General features: G+C 32.6%; 2 protein-coding genes across 2 annotated transcripts; both read left to right on the forward strand.

Moving 5' to 3' along the window:
- The first annotated feature begins 232 nt into the window (after window positions 1-232).
- Window positions 233-2,170, forward strand: LOC108225540 (bidirectional sugar transporter SWEET11). Its single transcript, XM_017400430.2, has 6 exons — window positions 233-447; window positions 544-580; window positions 677-887; window positions 979-1,140; window positions 1,512-1,631; window positions 1,730-2,170. The coding sequence occupies exons 1-6, from the start codon at window positions 396-398 to the stop codon at window positions 1,961-1,963; spliced, it is 816 nt and encodes a 271-aa protein (XP_017255919.1). The 5' UTR covers window positions 233-395; the 3' UTR covers window positions 1,964-2,170.
- An 8,528-nt stretch (window positions 2,171-10,698) lies between these two features.
- On the forward strand, window positions 10,699-12,532 carry LOC108226474 (bidirectional sugar transporter N3). Its single transcript, XM_017401439.2, has 6 exons — window positions 10,699-10,909; window positions 11,057-11,093; window positions 11,176-11,386; window positions 11,488-11,652; window positions 11,754-11,873; window positions 11,958-12,532. Exons 1-6 carry the CDS (start codon window positions 10,864-10,866, stop codon window positions 12,267-12,269), a joined length of 891 nt encoding a protein of 296 aa, XP_017256928.1. The 5' UTR covers window positions 10,699-10,863; the 3' UTR covers window positions 12,270-12,532.
- The last annotated feature ends 14,863 nt before the right edge of the window (window positions 12,533-27,395 follow it).

Genomic DNA, 27,395 nt, shown 5'->3' on the forward strand with positions numbered 1-27,395 from the left:
CACAAAACACTACGACTTTTTATTAATTTTCATTTTAATTTATGTTAATTTAAATTTTAAAAATTTAACTTTTTTCAAATTTTATTTTCTATAAAACTAATGTTTTCAAAAAGTGACCTGCCTAACCCTCAAGCGAGACTAAACGCGTCTGAACAGCAGATGAAAATAGACATACGCCAGGTGATGTAGTTGTACCTTAATTTACATCCACATGTGACATGCATGCAGTAGTAACCAATGAATTACTTCTCCTATAAATACCACACCAGACTGTTGCGAAGTTCTTCATTGAGCACAGCTTAAGCACAAGTAGTAGCTTCTCGACTCAGAGTCTCTGTTCCTTCACTCTTCTTTCTCAAAAGAAAAGAAGACAAGTGAAGCAAAGGGTTGCAGAAATGGCTCTTTTCCACTTTGCCAATCCCGAGCTTTTTGCATTCGGCATCTTAGGTGATTCAAATTTTCTATGCTATACATATATTGCTCTCTTCTTTCTACTTTCTTTCTTATTCTTCATATCATTCAACTCATAAGTGTTTCGTTCAGGTAACTTGGTCTCCTTCTTGGTGTACCTTGCTCCTATGTAAGTTCCCATTTTGCTTATCTTGCATTCTTTGTACCGGTATGTTTCATTATTGTACATATAATTAGTAACGGTATGCATACCTACTTATTGCAGACCGACTTTTTATCGGATTGTCAAGAAAAAATCAACCGAAGGATTTCACTCGATCCCCTACGTGATTGCGCTATACAGTGCGACGCTTATGATCTATTACGCATTGAACAAAAACGACGCAACTCTCCTCATCACTATCAACTCATTCGGCATTGTTATCGAGACCATCTACCTCTCCCTCTTCATTGCTTATGCTCCAAAGAAAATAAGGGTACGTTTTTTTTGCTGTCGGACGGTTTTGTCTTGTTTTTTTAGATATCTTGAAATTTCTAAATTATATATTAACTTGGGCTTTGCTGCAGGTTTCGACTATAAAACTCGTGGTGCTCTTAAATATTGTGTCATATGTGATGATAGTTGCGGTTACATACTTCTTCATCCAACCACCGAAACGAGTACATATTCTGGGAGGGATCAATCTTCTGCTTTCCTTCATTGTATTTGTCGCACCTCTCAGTATCATCGTAAGTATATGCACATAGCTGATAGCCACAAGTTTACATGTTTGTGTAGTCAAATCCTAGTTCACACTTTGTGTGTTTATTTACAATTCTAACACGCATGCAGTATTTACCATAATAATTTACAATAATAATTTCTCAATTGCCAAATCATTTTCATCATGAAACCTTGACGTGATATACACAAATACATACAGTATAATTTACCACAAATATGTGTGAAGGCGGAACCAGGATTATAACGAGTACTTGCAACTAAATATAATTTTAAAATACTAAGCCCTTTGTTATTTAACTACTGATTAAAATTTAAATATTTTTTCTATTAATTTTAAGCCACATACTAATTATGCACATGATTTTGTATGTTGCAGAAAAAAGTTGTACAAACCAGGAGTGTGGAGTTCATGCCATTCTGGCTATCATTTTTCCTTTCATTGAGTGCCGTTATGTGGTTCTTTTACGGGTTACTCTCGAAAGATATATATGTTGCAGTAAGTGCTCCACCCCTTTTATTACCTATATATTAATTTATAGGAATATTTCTATAAATAATAGGAGCATTAATATATTCGATTTTTGTAAATTATAGCTCCCCAATATACTTGGATTTACGTTCGGAATAATCCAAATGGTGTTGTACGGCATTTACAAGAACTGCGAGAGCAAACCAGTGGAAGAGCTCAAACTTCCTGAAATTGTAAAGGGAACTCCGGAGATATATCCGGTGAGCAGCTTCCCTTCAAGTGAAAATGACGACGACGAGGAGAAAAAGAAAGACGAGAATATCAAAGACAAAAATATGGATGCTTCTGACCAAGTTTAGTTTAACTCGCTAACTCATGTTTACAAGTCTTGTATCAGCTCCGGGACATGAGAGTCCTCAGGTGGCTTTGATAATGTTATGTTTGTAATATGTGTGTTTTCTGTTTTTGTAAAGGTAATTTTCGGTAATTGTCAATATATGTTACTCTAGATTTGTATTAATAATGTTTTTAAACTTAAGAGTTAAGATACATATCATCACCGTCCATTACTCTAGCATCCAGCAAGCTCTAAGTTTACTATTCTAATGTTTACATAAAATTTAAAGTACCCTAAAAATAATTAACGTACCTATTCTAAGAAGTATATTTGAGTTACTTATTTTTATTTTTACGACTGAACTTGATAAAAAGTCTATTACATCTATTCTGAAGACAAATCGGACACTTTACTGTTATGTTTATCTTATTTTATTTTGGTCACGTACTGTTATGTTACTTAATTTTGTACATTTTGAGTTAGAAATCACTAAAAAAATAATATAAATCATTAGTAACTTAGAAATCAAAAATTAAGTTAATTATAAATCAATGATTCAGTAAATCTACTAAATATACTGAATGAGCTTGACTGGACCGGTAAACTTGGTTTCATTATTATTGAGTTCAGTTTGGGCCTTTCGTTTCTCAGGAAATTTCCTCCAAAGTGAAAGGATCCCTCAGTTTGCAAATTTGGGGGTGAATTTAACGTGGGCTTCTCCCCACATAGTATAGCCCAGGTACTATTATCAACCTGCAGCTCAAATGCTGAATAATCTAAATTCAACCTGAAATGTTATACCAAAATTATTATATATACTGACATGTTATTAATTAAAAATTATAACTTTCCAAGAGAATCTCAATTCTCGCTACAAAAATGGAAAAGCAAGGGTCACCATGTAATTTTTGTGTTCCATAGCCAACCCAAACCCACTACGATAGGGAAGGAAGAAAAGAAAGAATGACACACCATATATTTATATATTGGTATTTTAGAACGACAAACCTAAATGGGTGCGATAAATCCTTTATTATCTGTTTTCTTTTTATCTTCTTGTGCACTCAACAAAGATAAACCGCTCAACTTTTATATTTATTTATTATTTTCTTTGTTCTCTTCCTTCAAGAATCAAGCCGCCTTCACAATAATTTGTTTGAAAGGTGAACATATGTTTTGTTAAAAAAATTGTAAAAGAAAGTGTACATTTGCAGTGAAAAATTGTTAATCTTGTTCGGACTTTAAATTGTGGAAGGTTTTTTTTCATCCAACTATCTCGTGATGTTAAGCTCAGGTATCGCTTTGATGGACAAACAACCAAACTCTTGGAACATACTACAATCACGGTAAGAAATATGTGATTTATAGATGATTTCTAGTTTTCATAATCTAACATATCATATTTAATTATTATATACTAGCCTTTAACCCGTGCGAAACACGGACTGATATATATAGTTCGTAATTTATTATTTATAATTTAAATATTAACATCATTTTATTAATATTTTTTTTTTGACAATTTAGGCTTATATGCCTTACAAATGCGTATCTATTCTAATACTTCTCGGGATGAGCCAGAGTCGAACCTGGGTGTCCCGGGACAACAGAGGATAAGCCCACCACTGGGCTATCCAATCATGCTCTAATTTTATTGATATTTTAGTATTAATGGATTGAGTTTTAATTAAATTATATTATTCAACTGAATATATTTTCATATCAGGATTTTAGTACATTTAATCCGAATTTAGTACACGTAGATTTAAAAATAAAAAAAATCAGAAAATTCAAATCTTTTCCAAACAAAACCGATCGTGTAATACCTTTGAAAGATTCAGTAATCTAATCAATCGAATTTCAACGTAATTTTGTAATCCTGATTTTTTTTGACAACAATAACTTTTAAAATTAGAGTTAGAAAGGGTTATGTAATGGTTCGTATTTATCTTGAAATTGAACACGTTAAAATTAAAAAGAGTTATATGAAGGTTGTTGTTAAAAAAAGATATTCAAAATTGTATATTTATAATTTTATTTATAACATCATTATAATTTTTTTAATGAAATATTATATGATAATGTATTTTTATGAGTGTTTTTAGTATTTGAAACTGTTTAACAATGTAATACTAATAGACTCCACATTTGTAGACTTGTAGTACCAAAAGTAGAGTACCAAACCAAAAAATATAACTAAAACCTTGGACTACAAATTATACCCATGTTGGCTTAGTATAGTATAGATGCCCATTCATTCATTTATATAAAAGAACAAATAGAGAATCTAGATAATTACATATATTCCCTGATATAAACATACTAACATAGGATCGCTTGACAGAAATGCTTGGTAGAAATGGTTTGGACCAAGTTTATTGGAGAAGAAAATTAGTTTCCGAATTTGAATATATTGCTTTACACTAAAATGAAAATTAATTCGATTCAAATGATTGAGATATCTTATTCATATTATAATTTAAAGATTAACTTTGTGCCAATTTTTTTTTATTTTTAGAAGACACGAAAATAAAATAATGCAAATGTACTAAGAAATGATTTAAGATAGTGTTATCTGACATTGATTTTCATCGCTTTATTTTCATTATTACCTCGCAAAAATAAAAAACAGATTTAGCAAAAGAAAAAGCTGAACTTCAGTTTTATAAAGTAGTAGTACAATTCATCAAAATTACAATCATTTTGCCAAATGTGTTAATTCTACACCAATCTCTTTGGCAAGTAACTCACGACAATTAGAGACTATGCATTGCGCCGATTAAAAGTGTATCAGATATTTTGTCACCACGTCACGAAGACACCTGTACAGAAACAAAACTTTAGATGTACGTCCATGCTACTATTACGTTCATTCATATTATAATATCGCCAAATGATTGTTAGATGATTGGTGCCGGGGTAGACTTCGAAGTCACGATTATCAGTATTTTTGTTGGAAGAGAGTATCTAGATAAAGAGTACTTCCTCCGTCCCTTCATTTGTTTATATTGAAGGACGGTGCCTCGGCACGCATTCTAATTCTCTTGTAAAATGTAGTTCAATAAATTATTTTGAGCTTCTTTCCTTCTGAATAAGCATTTGATGTTTAAACTTTTATAAAAAAAAAATCTAAAAATAAGTTATAGAACTATATTTTATATGCGCGTTAAAATGCGTGTCGAGCAGCGTGAAAAAACTGTAAATAAATGAGAGAGGCAGAGAGAGTAACAGTATATTTTTTTCACACCAAATTAAGCGTTTTAGTCAAAACAATTCTTATTTTGAAGTCGAGGATATATTTACATATAAAAAGATATTTAACATAGCTCAGCACTAAAACTTTAGTCTTTTTCTCCTTTCTCTCCGGTCGCCTCCCTCTTTCTCATTCATACAGGGCTTCCACCGATTTTCCAGTGGAAAGCCCCAAATTCTTCCGTTTAATTGCTTGTTCTTTCGTTGTTCTTCCTTATTTCATTGATTTTCTTAATAAATCACCCTTTTTGGGCAAGTTTTCTTAGATTTATATCACCGAAACTTTCGATTTTTGTTCTTATTCCCTTCCAGAAGACTTTTTGAATCTGTGAGTGTATCGACAGATCTAATCAATTTAGTTTATAGTTGAATTTTCTCTTGTATGTTATTATTATAGTTTGATTTCCCTCCCTGGTGAGAGTGTATGATTTTTCTCTCATTCTTTTGTGAGAGATGGTTTGGATTTATCGATAAAAGCCTTCGGGAATTGCATTTGTGGTTGATAGCTCAAACGGATTTTTTGAAAAAGATGGTGAACATAGAGCAGGGATCCATAAATATATAATCGTCAATTTCAACATCGCTTATTTGTATCATCTTGGATATGAAGATAGTCATGTTAATTTATTCAATATTTGCTCGACTCGATCATTCTCGTAGATGCCGTACGGTTGTCATTTATTGAATTATTTCTTTCTCTTAAAAAAAAAAAGAGAAGATATTTAACATTTATAATACAAAAACAATATAACCTCGGTGAGATAACCTACTAACCGAGCCAATTTTCTCGCAAGTAAAACGTTTCAAATTGTTATTTTATTACGTAACAATTATGCACAAAACGACCGCTATATGTCACGGAGGACCCCGGCCGCGTGTAATGTGATAAGGCATTACTATATCTTCAGTTGCGAATTGCCTAAAATGTAGCTAGGCTTTTCGGGTTTAAAGAAAAAAGAAAGCTAGGCTTTCCTATCCGTAAGTTGGCGAGAAGCTCCATCAATTTATGCGCGTGACTGACTGGGATTAACTGAGCTTTCGAGTCGCAGGTAATTTATTTGTATAGTTTGTGTAACTGATTTTGAATCAAAATTGACTTATTACTCTGAATATAAAAAATTGAAAATCCTAATATTTTAAGTGACTTATTTTTATTTTTAAAATTTGATTTAACAAATAGGTGAAGAATCACCTTAAATAATAATTTATTATTTTTATATCCTGTAAGTTGTAACATCAAAAAACTTATCCAAACACATAAGATAAAAGTTATTTTTCACTTATAATTAACTTATCATTTATAAATAATAACTCTTTTTTTAAATTAGATCAAACGAGCTCAATGTTCAGAAGAATCCTTGTCATTTATTAATCTAAAATCTAGACCAGTTTAATTATATTTGACGGTGATGGAAGATTGGAAGTAGTATGTATTCATTCAACAATACAATTGAATTATGATGTTATTGTTAGGATTCCGTGCGTTTATAATGTTTATAATCGAATCATGATGTTGCGAAGCATTTTGATTATGTAAAATTAATTTTTTGTATGCTAATAGATTTTAGGAAATATTTACTCCCTCTGCCCCAATCATTTTTTAGTGTTTTTTTTAAATGTCTCATCTAATTATTTATATTTCAAAACTTACCAAAAAGTAATCAATGAATCTCACTGCTTGCCCACTTTTCTTCTATTTTCACGCTATTTTTATTCTCCTATCTCTCTTTTATACCACTTTACTCACTTTTTTTTCTCTTTTTCCGTGTTTTATACATATTTTTTAACCTTGTTACTCAAATCATATGTAAACAAAATAACTGTGACAGGAAATAAACCATATAGAGATAAAAGATCCTTGGTTTTCTCGAAGAATTTTGTGGTGTTTTGCATTCTTGACTTTGTTTGATTTTTATACTCTCTTTGCTAAAATATGATAATCGCTTGATTTTTTTCCACATATTTTTAAGAGTTTTGACCTTATACTTGTAAATATTACTTTTAATATTTTCTTTTTATAAATAAAAATATTCAAAATTGTTAAAAGTACATGAAAAAAATCAAAATGAATATTATATCCAAAGAGAGCGAGTATATTCAAATGTCCAAATGCTCAATCACATTCATGATTTTCTAACCGCTTTTAGAAATATCTCTGCAGAATTGACCGAATTTTTTGCTAATAATTATACGGAAAATGATGGAAGAAATTTTGATAATTTTCCATTGATAAAAAAGAAAGCCGCCCATTTTTTTGATGTTTCGAACGTTTAGTTTTTACATCAAATATATTTTAGCAGGAGCAGCTCTTAATATAATTTTAATGGACTGTTCTCCCGATATTTTGTTATCCAACAATATCCGTATAAATAATTTTGATACCAGATTTTGAACACTTTTAACCGGAATTTGTAATAAATCCTATCCTTTTGATATCCTGCTTGGACGGATGCCGAATGTCCACCATCAATTATCTAAACTTACCAACAAGACTGTCGAATTAAGCTAGTGTCACGTCCAATGCCGGCTCAAGGCATTTTGGGGCTTTAGACGAAAATGAAAATGAGGCCTTAATTTTTTATAAATTAAATTTTATATTAATAAAAATATTGGAAACATTACAAAATAAATTTAACTAATAAATACAAGTATATATAAAATGAAAATCAAATCATTATTTAATATATGATAGAACACGTCTTCTTTTCATATATTTTTTCTATTATAAAAATATAAATTATATGTATGGTTTAGTATAAAGATACTAATTATTTTCGGGTAAATAAAATATCTTTCAATAATAGATATTCTAAATTTAATATTAATAATTTACATGGTTTTAATCTATTCTTTATTACCAAATAATATATTATTATTTGAAAATTTTAATGTACAATAGTGTACTATTAATATTGACAATTAGAAATTAAATAATTATAAAAAAGAGTTAGAAATCAAATGAATTCAAATATAAATGAATTGATATAAAAATACATATAACGTTCAATATCTCATTTTATGATAACCGTGGCCTCTTCTTTTGACAATTACAACTTGTATTTAGATTACATTTTCAAAAACAATTATTGATGGACATTTATTAGGTTATAGATATAAGCAGAAGAAACGTTATGTGAGCACAAAAAATACATACAACTAACTATATTTATTTGTTTTTATAAAAACAAAACGATCATATATATAAACTATTATTTATATCACAATCTTTTACAGGAACTATATATTAATTTTCAATTTATATAAATAAGCATAGCATTATATATTTGGGGGCCTCAAAAGTTTGGGGGCTAGGTGAAACCATTACATGCATATGAATTATGATTGACACTCAAAATTCCTAATTAGTATGAACTCGTACTCAGGAGCTTGCATGGCATGGATAGAAGGTCAAGCAACTGCAAGCCAACGATCTTGCCTATCAGGCTATAAAAAAGAAAAAAATAATCTGGTAAGACAGTTAATATAGGTCAGTAAAAATAATTTTATATATATAGACAGTCAAATTTATTAATAAATTTATTGTTGCGCATCTTAAACCAATCATTTTGTTAATCCAGAAACCCTAATTAATTTATTGTGGTGAAGATTACGGTAAGCATCTTTTCAATCTACTGCATGAGTTAACGTTTCTTACTATAAGTAGGAATGAATAAAAGTCGGCCGTTCCCTTTTTTTTTTTTAGGCTAAGGCTCCTTCAAAATAAAGAAAATATCATAGATATGAAATTGAGTACAAAATAACACATGACATGTTTATTTATTTTTATTCTTTTTCAAAATAATATGACATGTTTATTCATTATAATCGTGATTATAATAAATTATGCACTCCTATATCACTCTTCCTAATCGAATCATTTCAAGCCACCGGTATCATGTCATTTTATAAAATGAAAATCCCACGTACCCAAAAAATATTACCAATTTTCTTTTCAAATCTAATTAACAAGGAGCTCTTCTCACAGTAATAATAATGTATATATACACATTAATTATTTAAAATTAATTATCTGTCTATCATGTCATTTAATTAAAAAAAAATTGGGAACAAAATTTGACATACGTCGTAACATTACTCTTTTATAAAAACAACACTACTCAACAAGGAAGTTCGCACTTTATATCCGAAAATCAGTAACTTAAATTAGTTGACCACCAAATTCGGTGCAGATTTTTGAATAAGTTTTCAGGTGTTACACTGCTCTCATATTATTATATAATCGGTAATTAATAGTTTAAGACATATATTTATAGTGAAAAATCTCTATTCAAACCAGAATTTTTTAATAAATACGTGTATTTTTGTAATATGTATAATTAGATTACAAAATATTTTACTGAAATCAAACATACATGAAAATTTTCAAAAGGAACTATGTTTTGTGAAATAAACAAAATCTCACAGTAACATGAATTTTTGATACTTTAGACAAAACGGGCTTACCAAAACTATATGGATAGACCATAGACATATGGGACGCACTCTATCTTTAGAAAAAGGCAGCACGTAGTGTATTCCTGCAATTCAATTAATAATTGGAAGAGCCATAAAGCTTGAAGGAGTATAATTTTTTGGAGTTAAACTTTTTAAAATAAAATAAGATACTTATATTACTGTGAAAGGCAAAAAAAAAAATCATAGCTCGATATTTGATATTAAGTAGGATAAAATAATTACTACTTATTTTAGACACGAAAATAACTGTATTGCACCTTACTTGAAATCGAAGATGATGAGTTGTTGAGCTTAAAAACATGCAATTGGATGAGTGGTGGACACGTCAAAAGAAGCGGGCAGAACTGAAAATAGAGCTAACGAGTTGTATAGGTATGCTTATATGGGATACAAAAACATCTAAATACGTACAAAAGCTTAATGGAGCATCGGCTGATTTGAGAAAGCTAAGTCTCTGGTGTGTATATCAAAAACTAAAGTAAAAGAGTATATCAAATTATTGTGTTTGTATAATTATTTGTTTTCGGAGTAGTATTAAATAAGTGTAACTCAAGCTGATCGATTGGACTTATATCTGGTTCATTCTATAACTCACTTCGAGAATTATTAAAACATGAACGGTGTCACATGCACAAGACCGAATATAAAATTTTATATAAATTAATTATTGAGATTAAATATTTTAATTAATAATATTTATATAAGTAGAAGAGATTATTTTAATCAAAACTTAACCCTACTTTATAAAAAGATTTGCACATTTTATACGTGAACTATTTTACTTGCAACATATATTCATTTATATGAGAAATATTTAAGTGTAAAAGTGTAAGTGCAAGGAATGTCGGAAAGATGTATCTTTGGCCATTAATCGGCACCTCCCTGCTCTTTATTAAAACCCATCACTCTTTCTCTCTCCTCCACATATCCATTTTATTTAAATAAATATTATTTCACTGAAAATGTTAAAGTGCGAACCCTTCCATCATATCCACCCCTATATAAAGGCCTAACTCCACCCTTTAACAAATGTGCTTGCCAGAGTGAAATACATATATAGCTCATAGCTCTTGATATCACTTAAAACACTGCGTATACATCTTTCTTTGTGAATTTTAGTGTGAGAGATAAAGAAAGCGAGATTCAAGTATAAAGTAGCTGCTAGCTAGCTAGTGTTAATCGATTGCAAGTGATATGGCTCCTTTATCCCCCCACTGGACTCTTGCATTTGGCCTTCTTGGTACGTGTTTCTCAATTCTTCTCATAATTATTTCTAATTTATCCTTTGCATGCAAATTATATTTATTTATGCAAAGCTTGTTGTCTTGTTGCATATATGATTCTCTAGCTGTTACCTAATGTATATCTATCTTTATTGGTGTTGCAGGTAATGTGGTCTCCTTCATGGTGTTTCTTGCACCGATGTAAGCATACTATATATTTTTAGTGCACTCCTACATATATAAAATAAATCATTATTTTTAATTTTATAATTGTTAACTGCAGCCCAACATTTTACAAAGTTTACAAGAAGAAATCAACCGAAGGGTTTCAATCAGTTCCCTACGTGGTTGGATTATTCAGTGCCATGCTCTGGATATACTATGCCTTGCTCAAGTCCAACGCCTTCCTTCTCATCACCATCAATTCCGTTGGCTGCGTCATTCAGACCGTTTACATCGTCATCTTCCTCTGCTACGCCCCCAAGACCGCCAAGGTATCGTGTAGTCGTACTCGTACAAGTTATGATATGAATATATTTCTATTATTCGTTTATGATCTTTTATTAATATTATTGAATTTAATTGATTAATGCAGCTTCAGACCATTAAACTACTTGTGGGGATGAATGTGATCGGATTCGGAATGATAATCGGACTGACTCAGTTTGTGGCGAAAGGAAACGCAAGCCGTGTCACTATTGTGGGATGGATTTGTCTTGTATTCTCCTTGTGTGTGTTCGTTGCGCCTTTGTGTGTCGTGGTAATTAATTACATCTCAATCTCATAAATTTCAGTTACATTTATAGTTGCGCGTATGCATGCTAATTGATCATATTGCATGTAACTGAATTTTACGTGCAGAGACAAGTTATTCGAACAAAGAGCGTTGAGTACATGCCGTTTCTCTTATCTCTGTTCCTCACCTTGAGTGCTGTTATGTGGTTTTTTTACGGCCTGCTTCTCAAAGATGTCAATATTGCTGTAAGTGTGTGTTTTTGCCCTCCTCTCAACATCTCGAGATTTGAGGAGAATTGTCGATTAATATATTTAATTTTCTTATTATAGGTTCCCAATGTACTGGGGTTCACCTTCGGTATAATTCAGATGGTACTCTACATGATGTACAAAAATGCAAAGAAAATCCCCACCGAATCTCAAAAACTTCCGGAATTCCAAGACCAAATCATCGTATTAGATGAACACAAGTTCCCGGAGCTGGCCGAACAGATCATTGACGTGATGAAGCTCAGTGCATTAGCTTGTTCAGAGATGAAGCCGATGACAACTCCGAGGGCAACCCCCACGCACCAGGAAAATCAAGTTCCGGTGGTGGTGCCTCCGCCAGTACTTCCAGTGCAGCCGGTGGCTGTGGCATGATTTGCTTCGAGTCCTAAAGTTCAATAATCAAGTGGGATTGTAGTTTTTACTGATTAGCCATGCATGCATATGTGTCATGCACAGTTAAGTATAGTGGCCCTTTGGTAATTTGTTCTGCTGAAGTTCCGAGGGTTTCACTATCATCTATCTCTCCTTTGTAGCTAGTAGTCATGTCTTTGATTTACCAAGTTCAATCATGGTTATCTAATTTTCTCCTGTAATTACGGCTTATGATAATGAATGAAATCTTCAACTTTTATGTAGTTTCTACAATTTCAATTTTATTAATGCGTTTTGGATATTCTTCATGTTCTTAAGCACGCAAACAAAATGTGCGTTATTTATTTAAGTAGCCTTCCTAATTACTTGTTAACTGTAAGTACTTAATTATATAATTGTTTCTCTAGATTAGCATGATCCAGATAATTAAAAAGGTGACCGCACTACTTATGTTTTGATGTAATCAAACATTCAATGTGAAAAGGGTTGAAAAAGTTTACAGAGTAATTTGTTTAAATATTTGTTTGTGTTGTTTGCAAGACAGCTTATAATATACTGTACCCGTTTGTCATGTCCTAGCATTTTCCTTACGTTATTTTTTGTCACGTATTTTAAAATTTTTAATTTTTTTAATGATATTTTTAATTTTTTTCGTCAATAAAAATTCGATATTTAAATTTTTATTGATAAAATATTTAAAAAATGTTATGAAACAAAGCATATAAACAATGAACGTAAACATGAGATGGAGGGTATCTATATCTTGACATACTTGCTTTCATTTACAAATATATTAGAATAAAAAAATAATTTATTGGATAAAAATAATTTAAGACGAACATACAGTGTCGTCTTAAACATACGTTGATCGGTCCTGTATTTTAAACACTCATGAAACTTTCTTGAAAAAGTTAATTATTTCAAAAGTTTTAAACCCTCGTGGACTGGCATAATGTCGCACAAGAGAAGTTTATGACTAAGCTGAACGTGACGCTGACTGGCCGGTTATTTCTGACGTACGTGTCCGATCAGATTTCGAAAGAATATCGATCGATCAATCAATCATTAGTATGACTCGGCCTCTTCTTGGATAAAGCTCAATAGAGTATCTAACTGTGAGATCAAAGCCCTAGCTAGCTAGCTTCCTAGACAATACATACTTGTCCCGTTCAAATTCCCCCGTCGTCAATAAGGAATCTAACATGTACTTGTAGGAAGCCATACATAGCCGTCTGAGATTTCTTCCCTTTGAAAAGAAAATCTGTAATAATATCCTCAACAATTTACTTAGTGGGGGTTTAGCGGTCACTTTTAAGTCGGGTTTCTCGATTTATAAATTAGAATCACTTATTTAATATCATTAATTCTCAAGATAAAATTATATAATATAATAAATATATATTATGTTCATGTGTATGGAGGGGTGGATTGCATCATATTGAAAAAAAATCGAAAAAGATTACTTATTTTGTAAAAAATATTCATGAATCTATCTTATAAGAAGTGACATGCATTGAGAGCAATAGGGGCATATCAAGAGAACAAGTTTAGGTATTATTTTGTGCGAAATGGAAGGAAAAGGTTACTCTCTTCATATCTGTAACACTTTCATTAACATCAGAAAAGACATGCGATAAAAAGATTACAAGCTAGCTTCTAGCTCGGGATGGTACGAAAAAGATAAAGGCCGACGAAAGTTGCCTTTAAACGGCAACAACACATCATATAATCGTGTAAATAACTTGTAAAACTCATATATATCCCATCGCTATTTATTAGCTGTTTGACATTTTCACGAAGAAGGGTCGAGTAAATATTGGTGATCAAGTGGATGTACCTATATATAAATTATATTTGTGATTGGGTTCAACTCGTGTAGCCCATTAGACAAACAAAACTTGCAAATTGTTAGTATCCTGGAGATATGTTGAGATTGTAAATATGGCCAGTGCATGTAAAGTGACAGAAACGATAAACATTCGAACACGGCCCCCACCATATCAGTGTCTTGCGAGTAGCGAGCTACTTGCGCAATACTGATATAATACTAGTACTATGCACACAATACATGACAAGAATTATTTCGCACTATCAAAAAAAATTTAAAATTTATTATCTGCAAATACATCACAAGTCCACTTCAGAGGAGTAACCCGATAAGAAACAGTAATGATTGTTAAAATCATAGTGAACAGCAGCCACACCTAGTCTAGTGCACAACAGCCACGCCTACAGCCACACCTAGTCCATAACAGCAGCCATGACTTTGTTGGCTCAACAGTAAATAGCCGCTCTTTACATTTATTAGCTTCGACTTTTACTACACCATTTCCGTATAAATATGTTCATGTCTTTATGTAATTCTGCAAGCTTCTTATTTGCAATACAAGAGTTTCTTTCTCTTACATTGTCTTTCAGCTTCATCAGTTATATGTACACATAAGTTTCATCATGGTATCAGAGCTTTAAGCTCCTTACCTCGGCTACATCTGCTAGTCCTCTTCCGTATTTCATTGTTTCTGATTTGTCAACTCTTTGAGTCATTTCCACGAACAGTTTGTCCGCAAACTTCTGAATAACACAAACACTCCTTTGAGGAGTTAGAAACACCAGCCAACTTAAATCTCTTGTGCTCCGCTTTAATCTTTAACACCTTCACATTCAATCCGCCCAGTGCGCTTACTCAGCCCACGACACGAGCGAATCCAGAATCAGCGCCGGCGGTCAACTTGACATCGGTGTAAAAACGAGGGCGGCACTGAGAGAACTGTGTGTATATGTGCATAATAGCAGCGACTCAAAGATATCAAGGCGATTGATTGTCTCTGGAGTCACCTTGAATCGCGCTATCTTGGTCCCTGGTGAAGTGGGTAACCTATTTTTACAACATGCATACATATTTGTTACACCTAGTACTGTTTTAAATAGGTTAACATATATCAGTTAGTTACGTTATTCGGTATCCTCACATTTATCGCCTCCAGTACTTTAAACCTTCACATTTTATATTTCGCATTTTAGTCCCTGCACTTATCTTATCTTGATATGGAGAAAGAAAATAGTTCACCAATTCAAACGATTTTGAATGGCTCGAATTATATAATTTGGTCTCAAGCTATGCGAAGTTTTCTCAAAGGAAAAAGACTTTGGCGATATGTGAACGGGGATTTCACTATTCCGACAAAGGAAAACGATGAAGCTGACTCTAAATTCAAGGACCGTATTGAAGAATGGGATGTCAAAAATCACCAAGCTATCACATTTTTTAGAAACTCTTCAGTTTCTAAAATTAATTTACAGTTTGGAAATTATGACACTGCAAAAGAAATTTGGGATTTATTGGCATCAAGATACACTACATCTGATCTTTCTCACCAATATCAGATCATGAGTTCACTAAGCAAGCAAAAACAGGAGCCTGGTCAACCAGTTGCAGATTTTCTCTCTCAGATACAATCACTTTGGGATCAACTAACATTATCTGAACCAAAGTGGTTACATACAGAAGATGTTACACTTTATCATACATATTGTGATCAACAACGACTCATCCAGTTTCATATGGCTCTTACTCAGGATTATGAACCAGTTAGAGCTGCTCTTCTTCATCGAGTTCCACTACCCTCATTAGAAAGTTCTGTTGCTGAACTTATTTCTGAGGAAACTCGACTTGGCCTTGGCAAACTCAAATCTGTGGTTGATAATGTCCTAGCAGTACCTCCAGTACCTACTTTTGACAAATCATTTTGCAGGTTTTGTCGTCAAAGTGGACATGTCACAAAGGATTGCATAACACTGCGTAATCATACATGCCAGCATTGTAATCAGAAAGGTCATTACTCGATACAATTCTGCAAGAGAAAGCCATCATTCCATTCAAACAAATTTACTCCGTCTTCCGCTGCCGCAACTTCTGAATGTCCAACCACATCCACTAGTGAGCTAGAATCCTTGCTCAAACAGGTTTTACTAAAAGCCAACTCTCCCTCCACTGCATTCTCTGTCACTTCAGGTAATTCTTGGTATTTTGATTCTGCATGTTGTAATCATATGACAAATGATTCATCCATATTGACCATGAAAACACAGAGTTCATACCTTCCAAATATTCAAACTGCCGATGGTTCTACCATGAAAGTGACACATATTGGAACCGTATCTACAGAAGATCTTAATCTTCCTGACACATACTTCGTTCCTAATCTTTCACTTAATCTTGTTTCCATCGGGCAATTATGTGATCTTGGTCTTGATATTATCTTTACTTCTTCTAGTTGTCATGTACAGGATCCTCAGACGGGACGAACTCTTGGGACAGGGCGTAGATGCGGAAGGTTGTTTGAGCTCACTTCCCTTCATCTAACGATGCCAAAATCATCATCCAGTCATCCAGTTGGGTCTTTTTCCACTACGACCAACATATGGCATTCTCGGTTAGGTCATCCATCACAATCTCGTTTACGTAGTCTTATTTCTAGTGGTCATCTAGGTAGTGTTAATGTAGACACAATTGACTGTGTTTCATGTAGACTGGCAAAACAACATGTTCTTCCTTTTCCTGTCCATTATGAAAAATCATCAGCAACTTTTGACCTTATTCATTCTGATATTTGGGGTCCCTCTTCTACTCCCACTATGGGAGGATCAAGATACTATGTGATATTTGTTGATGATTTTTCTCGTTACACTTGGATATATATTTTGAAAAGTCGATCAGAATTAGGAGAAACTTATAAAAATTTTGCCACTATGATTCACACTCAATTCAAAAAGAAAATCAAACTTTTTCGTGCCGATAATGCCAAAGAATATAAAGAATCAGAACTTAACAAATTTTTGGCATCTTATGGCACTCTTGCACAAAGCTCTTGTCCTTACACATCACAACAAAATGGTCGTGCTGAACGTAAACACAGACACATTCTTGATACAGTTCGAGCTCTTCTCATTTCCTCTTCTTGTCCAGAAGTATTTTGGGGGGAAGCTGCATTAACTGCTGTTTACACAATCAATATGATTCCTTCTCCTGTTATAAATAACTTGTCTCCTTATGAAAAATTATATGAAGAACCTCCGTCATATGATTCTCCTAAGGTTTTTGGTTCTGCATGTTTTGTCCTTCTTCCTTCACATGAAAGAACAAAATTAGAGCCACGTGCCCGTCTCTGTTGCTTTATTGGTTATGGTAGTGGTCAAAAAGGATATCGTTGTTGGGACCCTATCTCCCAACATCTACGAGTTTCTCGTAATGTGACATTTTGGGAACACAAAATGTTTTCATCCATGTCAGATTTTAAAATTGACACTTCCACTAGCATTTCTCACTTTACAGATCCTTTTGTTGATTTACATCCCACAGATGATCACATGGATTCTTCGACATCATCTAACACATTTTCAGGAGATCCTTCAATTGAGCTCACTCAACCATCTCCAGCTACAAATGTTCCCATGACAGAAGTTCAGTATGAGGATTCTAATATTGAGCCTTTCACTCAACCATCTCTTTCAGAGGAGCCTGTTCGCTCTACTCGAGTAAGAAAACCTTCTGTTCGACTTACTGATTATCATGTTTATTCTGCTATACAATCATTACATGAGCCTCAAACATATAGAGAGGCGAGTGTTAATCCTCTTTGGCAGAAAGCAATGAAAGAGGAACTTCATGCTTTAGACAAGGCTCACACTTGGGATTTGGTAACTTTGCCTCCTGGTAAAACTACAGTGAGTTGCCGATGGATCTACAAAATTAAAACAAAATCTGATGGCACTATTGACAGATATAAAGCTCGTCTAGTTGCTAGAGGCTTTACTCAAGAGTATGGCATTGATTACGAGGAAACTTTTGCACCAGTTGCTCGTCTCACATCTGTTCGAAGTTTATTAGCTGTTGGAGCATCAAAACACTGGAATATGTGGCAAATGGATGTCAAGAACGCTTTTCTTAATGGAGACCTACATGAGGAAGTTTATCTCAAACCACCTCCAGGCTTTTCCCACTCTCCAAGTCAAGTTTTTAAACTTAACAAGGCTCTTTACGGTCTTAAACAGGCACCTCGAGCTTGGTTCGAAAAATTCAGCACAATAATTCAACAAGTGGGATTTTCTTCTAGTCCATATGATCATGCTCTTTTCATTCGACGATCTGAACGAGGAATTGTTTTACTTCTTCTATATGTCGATGACATGATCATTACTGGAGATGATAGTGTGGGAATTTCTGAACTTAAACAATTTCTTAGTCAGCAATTTGAGATGAAGGATCTTGGTTCATTAAGCTACTTCTTGGGTCTTGAGGTTACATCAGTTCCTACTGGTTACTCTCTCTCACAAGTGAAGTATGCATCTGACCTTTTGTTAAAATCTGGAATCAGTGACACTAAGATTGTCTCTACACCTTTGGAATACGAGGTTAAACTTAACGCTGAAGATGGTGAATTACTTTCCAATCCTACGTTGTATCGCCAATTGGTTGGGAGTTTAATTTATCTCACTGTCACTCGTCCAGATATTGCTCATGCTGTGCATATTGTCAGTCAGTTCATGTCAGCTCCTCGCACTCCTCATTTCACAGCCGTCCTTCACATACTTCGTTATGTTAAAGGCACCATATTTCATGGATTACATTATTCATTTGACTCTCCACTTGAGTTACATGCTTACTCGGATGCTGATTGGTGCGGTGATCCTACTACCAGATGTTCCACTACTGGATTTTGTTTCTTTTTTGGTGACTCCCTTATCTCTTGGCGTAGTAAGAAACAATCTCTTGCTTCTCGATCAAGTGCCGAGTCAGAATATCGGGCTCTTGCCGACACCACCCAAGAACTAATTTGGCTACGATGGTTACTTGAAGATATGAGTGTAATTCATCCTCCGGCTACTTCTATCTATTGTGATAGCAAAAGTGCCATTGACATTGCTCACAATGATGTTTTTCATGAACGCACTAAACATATAGAGATCGACTGTCATTTCACCCGTCAACAAGTTGTCAAAGGCACGGTTCGTTTACATGGTGTCTCGAGTGCTGATAACATTGCAGATATATTCACAAAAGCTCAACCTCCTGGCAATTTTCGCAATTACGTTTCCAAACTCAAGTTGGTTCTTCAACCATCTTCAGTTTGAGGGGGGGTGTTAAAATCATAGTGAACAGCAACCACACCTAGTCTAGTGCACAACAGCCACGCCTACAGCCACACCTAGTCCATAACAGCAGCCATGACTTTGTTGGCTCAACAGTAAATAGCCGCTCTTTACATTTATTAGCTTAGACTTTTACTACACCATTTCTGTATAAATATGTTCATGTCTTTATGTAATTTTGCAAGCTTCTTATTTGCAATACAAGAGTTTCTTTCTCTTACATTGTCTTTCAGCTTCATCAGTTATATGTACACATAAATTTCATCAATGATTATGATAAACAAATAAAAAGGAGCCATATATTTTAGACAAGGTAGCTAGAAAGCAATGTGATAACAATTATGCTTTAAGTTTATTTATTTTCTGGTTTATCTAATGCCATTTTTGTACTAAAAAAATTATATATTACTCCCTCCATCTCATTTTTGTACAATTTCAATTTTTTTCTGCATAAAATTTGGATCTTTAATTTTATATATAAAAGAGAAATTTAAAAATATATATAATATATTAATAGATATATCTGTAACATGCAGGGAGTAGTGTGGTTGATATTTGCATTTTCACGTTTTCCTGTGCTAGTAATGCTTGCTGGGGTACGAGGTGACGAAATCTATGTCCCAGTCACTAGATTCGTTTCAATCATTTAGTCATCAATTTGCATGTAGAACTTATTTTCGACACTCTTACTAAATTGTGGTTGGACGATAATCCCTAACGTAGCTATGACGTTAGTGTCAACTAAGAATAATAACTACTCCCTCCGTCCTAGTGAATTATATATATTGGGATTGGATACGGAGACCAGGAAAAAAAATGTAAGAAATGAGTAAAGTTAGATGGAAAATGGGTAAAGTGATGGGACCCACATATTTTTTAATAATAGATTTGAGGTAGTGGAGAAAAGTAGTGGATGTAATAGTGTTTTTATTATTATAGAATGTAGATAGTGGGAGAATGTAGTGGGTGGAGTAGTGTTTTATATTATAAAAAGTTGCTATTTTGGAAATGTATAGAAATGATGGGACATCCCAAAAAGGAAACTGTATAGAATTGATTGGGACGGAGGGAGTACTGTCCTATAGTATCATGATATATCAGGGTATATTTTCAACTTGACCACAATCTATATAAAATTATACATAAGGTAAATTGGTTCACATAATATTAGAGTTCGGGAGTGTATAACGAGAGAAAATTTTGAAATATAACATAAAATTTTAAACAGATGGTTCTCAACTAATATATATGATAATATGTCCTTTCCGGCTTTGTGAATGGATAGAGTTGTGGTGGGAAAGCTGTAGTGCCCTTCCCGATACGGCGATACGAGGTGCATCAGCGGTAGCCAACTTGTATGTATTATATTTTCTTTTCTCCTCTAGTATTTTCATTAAATTTCTTTCACTATTTATATATTTTAAAGGTATATATTAAATATAATTTCATGATTTATATTTAAAATATTATTTGATTGTTAAATTTTTATTCAAAAAAATTGATTTAAAATTATATTTTATAAAAATATTCGGTGCCCAGCCTTATTGTCTCCGAGATAAAGAACGTAAAGAACCGAAAGGTAGCGACACAGGGAGTGCCATCCATGTATTCGGCTCCCATCTCCCTCTTGTCGGTATTGCTCACAAAATTTTGATTGTTATCCCCATTTTCTCAGAAGAATAATTGCGGAATAATGATATACATAACCCGAATGCGCGGCTTTTAAAAATCTCTAGTAGCTATGCACGTAATCGATTGGTATGTCACGTATCTAAGTGGTTGATAATTGATATGTGTTACTGGAACGCTAGCTAAAGAGAAGCAAGAGAACGACATTTCATAATCTCTATCACTTCTGGGTGGCATTCCATGGTTTCGGCACATGTACGAAAAACAAATAATCGCACGTCCGCTTTCGGAGAAGTAAAGCGATTATGATAAACAAATTAAAAACAACCATGGATTTTAGGAAAGGAGGACTCAAAGGTTTTACATTTATGTCTGTGGTTTATAATCTCGAACCCACATGTTTAAAGAGAAAGCTAGACATGTTTTACGTAATACAAGACGTGGTCACATTTAGGTTTGCGAGTATTGCTCGTTGGGGTCCGTCGCTGACCAAATCTATGTCCCATTCGTAAGATTCGTTTCAATCATTGAGTTATCAATTGTCTCTCAAAAACTTAAGGGCCGTTCTCTATTTTTATAAAAGAAATGTTATTTTAGTTTATTTTCATTTGTAATTATATATTTTAAAATTTACTTTTAAAAATACTCCCTTCATCTCAATTTATAGGTCCCTTTTGGAAAAAAAATTCTCCCAAAATACTTGTCCCTTTCTTCTTTCAATACAAATTTATTTCTATATTAATTATGAATTTTTTGAAACTCAACATTATTCACATTTCTCAATGCACCAAAACTCTATATTTATTATGATTTTTTTGAAATTCAACTATATTCTCCATTATCAATGTACTAGATAATGATACATTAGATAAAATTATATCTAACCAACTAGTTTCTTATTATGCGTGTTTATTCTAAAATGGAGCTATAAATTGAGACGGAGAGAGTATGTCTAAATACCATCTTTACTTTAAGAAAGTGTGTTTATAAATTTAAATAGAATGATGATTTTTAAATTACGAAAATAATCAAAAAAAACATGTTATTTGTTATTATTTTCTAATTTCTATTTTTGGAAAATATATTTTTGGATTTTTAGTATTTTATTTCTAAAACTATATTCCTATTATATATTTTCTAAAATCTGTTTTAAAATAAACAAATAATTAATTATATTTTGAAGACTTTTACAATTTTTAAAAAGAAACAACAGTAACTCATTATAAAATCACATAATTAACCTTTCATGAAATCATTTGTTGTATTCTTTGATTGGACGATGATCTTTCAAACGTATGACGTTAGTGTCAACTAAGAATAGCACTTTATTATCCAAAAATATGAGGTGGCAGACCCTTCATATTCAGTACGCATAATCGTTTAAAATGATATACAACAATCAATAAATTATAAAAATGAAATTATATTTCATGATTTCAATGATTTATTTTGTTTCTTGTGCACCATAAACGGATAGTGTTATAGTGGGAAAGGTATAGTGGCATGCACGATATGAGTTGCACACACTAGAGCCAGGAGCTTCCGTGAATGTATCTAATCTAATCTCTTCATCCCTTTCTTTCTTGTCGGCAATAATATATCTGCGTCTTCTATCCGTTTCTGAGAAGCTTTTGTGACAGTTTGGCATAAAAATGATTATGCAAAAATAATCAGTACAATAAAGATTTACCCAAATTTTCGAATGATCAAATCCAAGTAGAAATATAAATCAAATACAAATTTAATTAAGATTTTAGAGGCTTGTACATCTTTTAATAATCAGATCTATCTCGTTACTACCAAGTTTAGTCTCAAAACTGTTATTCATATAAAATCAATATGAAGATAAGTTTTAAAAGTAATACAATATCTATATATGGATAGCTATAAATTATTAAATATACTTAATATGATTGAATGATAGGTTAATTATGAACAGAATAAATGAAGCAGGATATATATTTTGTAACAGCCCTGAAATATTTCGTCCGTTCATTTTTGTTCCCGAGTATGAAAACTCTGTGCAAGAGAGTTGCCTGATTTCAAATATAATTGGAGTATTATATCTAAAAAGTATATTATAAATAACTCTATAATGGAGTCTGATTACTTTGCAAACAAATCTTTAGTTTCGTAAGTAACCACCTTAGGTAGACAATAATAAATGCTTGTTGGTCGAATTTTTTGTTGCTAGCGGACATGTAACACCCCGACTTTTCGGAATATTAAAAACTAATTTCACGACATAAATAATATCATTACTTAAATCAAAATCCACAAATAATATATAAGTCAAAGCAGCGGTCAAACCCAATAATCAGAAGTCATGAACTTAGAGACGCAGCTCCATAAATCCAAAACCAATATCTAATAAACTCATCAAATTATTCTAAATAAACAATAAGTCTTTATTCACTAATGCAAATAATCACGAAGCATAGAATCAAAAAGTCCTCATTCTTATTCCCAAAATTCTTCCACGTGATAGAACCTGAAATATTAGAAAAACGGATGAGCTACACAGCTCAGCAAGTAACAATTTGACTCACAGTTAATTTCGAAATCAGTGGGCGTTTTTATGAAACATTGTTGCTCAAAACAATTATAACTTTAAAACACTTGTAAAAACAAATCCAACCCACAGTTTATATTTTAAAAGCAAACATAACAAAAAACAGAAACAAAAATCTTATAAATACCACAGTCTTGCTCTACGGCCACACTTTCCCAGTGACCAAGATCTTATTCTTATTATTTTGCCACACTTACCCAGTGACCGGGATCTAAAGTTCAATAATCACGCGCCCTTAATAGGTATCTGAAGTTGCACACTTGTGCGCCTACTAAGGGTATCTAAGGCTAGTTCCGGAACTATAGCGTAGACTACGAACGGGTTCGAAACGTAGAGACTGGGTCTTCAAAGATTCTCATGTCTTATATCTTATAAACTTCGAAACAAAATTCTTATATCTTATAACAAAAATCTGAAATTTGCGAAATCAAAATATCCTTTCGAAAATAAAAGTAAGTCAAAAAGTACTTATCTCAAAGTCGACACTTAAAATCCGAAATTAATAACACGAACAAAGCCTATACATTTAATTAATAAACAAAACATAATTAACATGTAGCTTAAACAATCAAGAGCAAGGCACATAACAAGTCTTAACAAATTTCAAACTTTAACAACTAATAACAATTAACACAATTTAATTACCGAATAAGACAAATAACAATGCATGCTGTTACAAATCTCAATATTAACCAAAGATAGCTTCTGAATATGAGAAAATAGTCAACTGGAGAATCAAAGTACATTCAACAAGGATTCCAAAATGACAAGATTCATGGTAAACGGACAGATAACGAATTAGTTATGAATTTTAGAAGTTCAAGTAACACAACAGAATTTTACTCAGGACCAGTTTACATTCAAAGCAGATTTTCACGAAGCAAACAAACTGATATCAATTAGACTATAACTAAACACTTAAAGATCATTCTCAGAGGTTTCATAATTGATAAAGATCACAATTTTACGGCAAATAACGAGGGAGATATGAATTTTTAAACACGGAACAACTCAGCAGAAAAGTATAAACAGCCCTGAATCTTTGTAAATCAGTTTAGACAATTAAATCAATTTAAACAACAAATAGGTATGACTGTTAACGAAATATTATATCTCAAGCTTTCCAGATTGGTATCATGAGTAAATGTTCGACATACGATCAATTTATAGCGAATGTTTGAACATGGGAAGAAAGTTTCACGACTAAGAACGAAAGGGTAACAACTAATGTGATTTTAAGCATAGATGCACTGCTAATTTCGAAATACGTCCTGAGACAAAGGTTGTAGGTATCGAAGAGAGCTTTTCAGAATGTCCAGAATCAACAAAATCCGATTAATTTTCAATTTACTACGATTTTTACAATCCAACTGATTCACAGAAAATACTATATACGAATTTCAGCATAAACAATTAAGCAAACAAGATATATTTACATCAAATACACATGACAAGGAGCGATAAATCAATAACTCAAGTCAACATATACGTGTTAGAATCAAAGAGGAAAAGAGAGCATACCCGTCCACGTAAATTGTTGTATGACTTATTTGGATTCTAAAGAGATTATTATATAGCACATAAAACCTAATCGTAAATAGGAAGTTCCAAACTTGGGTCACAATTTTCTCCACCTCATAAACCAATTTACAAATATAAGGTCTTCTCAAGAAGATTTCGATTTTCGATAATATTTCTACGCTTCTTTCCATGAATAAAGAATTCTCTCTATTTTATTATTCAAATAACTAACACAAAATAAATTGTAGAAGCTTCCAATTAATGCTAATATCTAATTATATAAATACAAACAATTTAAATCTAATATCTAACTCATAATAACAATACTAATTAAATAAAAATATTTAAATAAATAAATAAAATCACAGGATTTTACATTCTACCTTCCTTAGAAAGAATTTGGTCCCCAAATTCTCCCAAATCTATTCTCCAAAACCCATCTAAAAGTCAAGACACACAATTAAAAACTCACTAACCACTGACAAGTCAAACTTGAACCTCGGTACTCGGATCGCACCCTGGGGAATGAGCTAGTCATATACCTAACACACTCCGAAGGACAACCTCGCTCTGATACCAACTGTAACACCCCGACTTTTCGGAATATTAAAAACTAATTTCACGACATAAATAATATCATTACTTAAATCAAAATCCACAAATAATATATAAGTCAAAGCAGCGGTCAAACCCAATAATCAGAAGTCATGAACTTAGAGACGCAGCTCCATAAATCCAAAACCAATATCTAATAAACTCATCAAATTATTCTAAATAAACAATAAGTCTTTATTCACTAATGCAAATAATCACGAAGCATAGAATCAAAAAGTCCTCATTCTTATTCCCAAAATTCTTCCACGTGATAGAACCTGAAATATAGAAAAACGGATGAGCTACACAGCTCAGCAAGTAACAATTTGACTCACAGTTAATTTCGAAATCAGTGGACGTTTTTATGAAACATTGTTGCTCAAAACAATTATAACTTTAAAACACTTGTAAAAACAAATCCAACCCACAGTTTATATTTTAAAAGCAAACATAACAAAAAACAGAAACAAAAATCTTATAAATACCACAGTCTTGCTCTACGGCCACACTTTCCCAGTGACCACGATCTTATTCTTATTATTTTGCCACACTTACCCAGTGACCGAGATCTAAAGTTCAATAATCACGCGCACTTAATAGGTATCTGAAGTTGCACACTTGTGCGCCTACTAAGGGTATCTAAGGCTAGTTCCGGAACTATAGCGTAGACTACGAACGGGTTCGAAACGTAGAGACTGGGTCTTCAAAGATTCTCATGTCTTATATCTTATAAACTTCGAAACAAAATTCTTATGTCTTATAACAAAAATCTGAAATTTGCGAAATCAAAATATCCTTTCGAAAAAGTAAGTCAAAAGGTACTTACCTCAAAGTAGACACTTAAAATCCGAAATTAATAACACGAACAAAGCCTATACATTTAATTAATAAACAAAACATAATTAACATGTAGCTTAAACAATCAAGAGCAAGGCACATAACAAGTCTTAACAAATTTTAAACTTTAACAACTAATAACAATTAACACAATTTAATTACCGAATAAGACAAATAACAATGCATGCTGTTACAAATCTCAATATTAATCAAAGATAGCTTCTGAATATTAGAAAATAGTCAACTGGAGAATCAAAGTACATTCAACAAGGATTCCAAAATGACAAGATTCATGGTAAACGGACAGATAACGAATTAGTTATGAATTTTAGAAGTTCAAGTAACACAACAGAATTTTACTCAGGACCAGTTTACATTCAAAGCAGATTTTCACGAAGCAAACAAACTGATATCAATTAGACTATAACTATACACTTAAAGATCATTCTCAGAGGTTTCATAATTGATAAAGATCACAATTTTACGGCAAATAACGAGGGAGATATGAATTTTTAAACACGGAACAACTCAGCAGAAAAGTATAAACAGCCCTGAATCTTTGTAAATCAGTTTAGACAATTAAATCAATTTAAACAACAAATAGGTATGACTGATAACGAAAGATTATATCTCAAGCTTTCCAGATTGGTATCATGAGTAAATGTTCGACATACGATCAATTTATAGCGAATTTTTGAACATGGGAAAAAAGTTTCACGACTAAGAATTAAAGGGTAACAACTAATGTGATTTTAAGCATAGATGCACTGCTAATTTCGAAATACGTCCTGAGACAAAGGTTGTAGGTATCGAAGAGAGCTTTT

The sequence above is a fragment of the Daucus carota genome, chromosome 6 (assembly GCF_001625215.2).
Source record: "Daucus carota subsp. sativus chromosome 6, DH1 v3.0, whole genome shotgun sequence".
In the NCBI taxonomy this organism is placed as follows: domain Eukaryota; kingdom Viridiplantae; phylum Streptophyta; class Magnoliopsida; order Apiales; family Apiaceae; genus Daucus; species Daucus carota.

What these genes read in the sequence shown, in the direction of transcription:
- LOC108225540 (XM_017400430.2), top strand. Translation starts at nt 396, where the DNA reads ATGGCTCTTTTCCACTTTGCCAATCCCGAGCTTTTTGCATTCGGCATC. An exon ending in TTTTGCATTCGGCATCTTAG is followed by an intron (nt 448 to 543) that starts GTGATTCAAATT and finishes TGTTTCGTTCAG; the next exon opens with GTAACTTGGTCTCCTTCTTG. An exon ending in TCGCACCTCTCAGTATCATC is followed by an intron (nt 1,141 to 1,511) that starts GTAAGTATATGC and finishes TGTATGTTGCAG; the next exon opens with AAAAAAGTTGTACAAACCAG.
- LOC108226474 (XM_017401439.2), top strand. Translation starts at nt 10,864, where the DNA reads ATGGCTCCTTTATCCCCCCACTGGACTCTTGCATTTGGCCTTCTTG. An exon ending in ACGCCCCCAAGACCGCCAAG is followed by an intron (nt 11,387 to 11,487) that starts GTATCGTGTAGT and finishes TGATTAATGCAG; the next exon opens with CTTCAGACCATTAAACTACT. An exon ending in TTGCGCCTTTGTGTGTCGTG is followed by an intron (nt 11,653 to 11,753) that starts GTAATTAATTAC and finishes TTTTACGTGCAG; the next exon opens with AGACAAGTTATTCGAACAAA.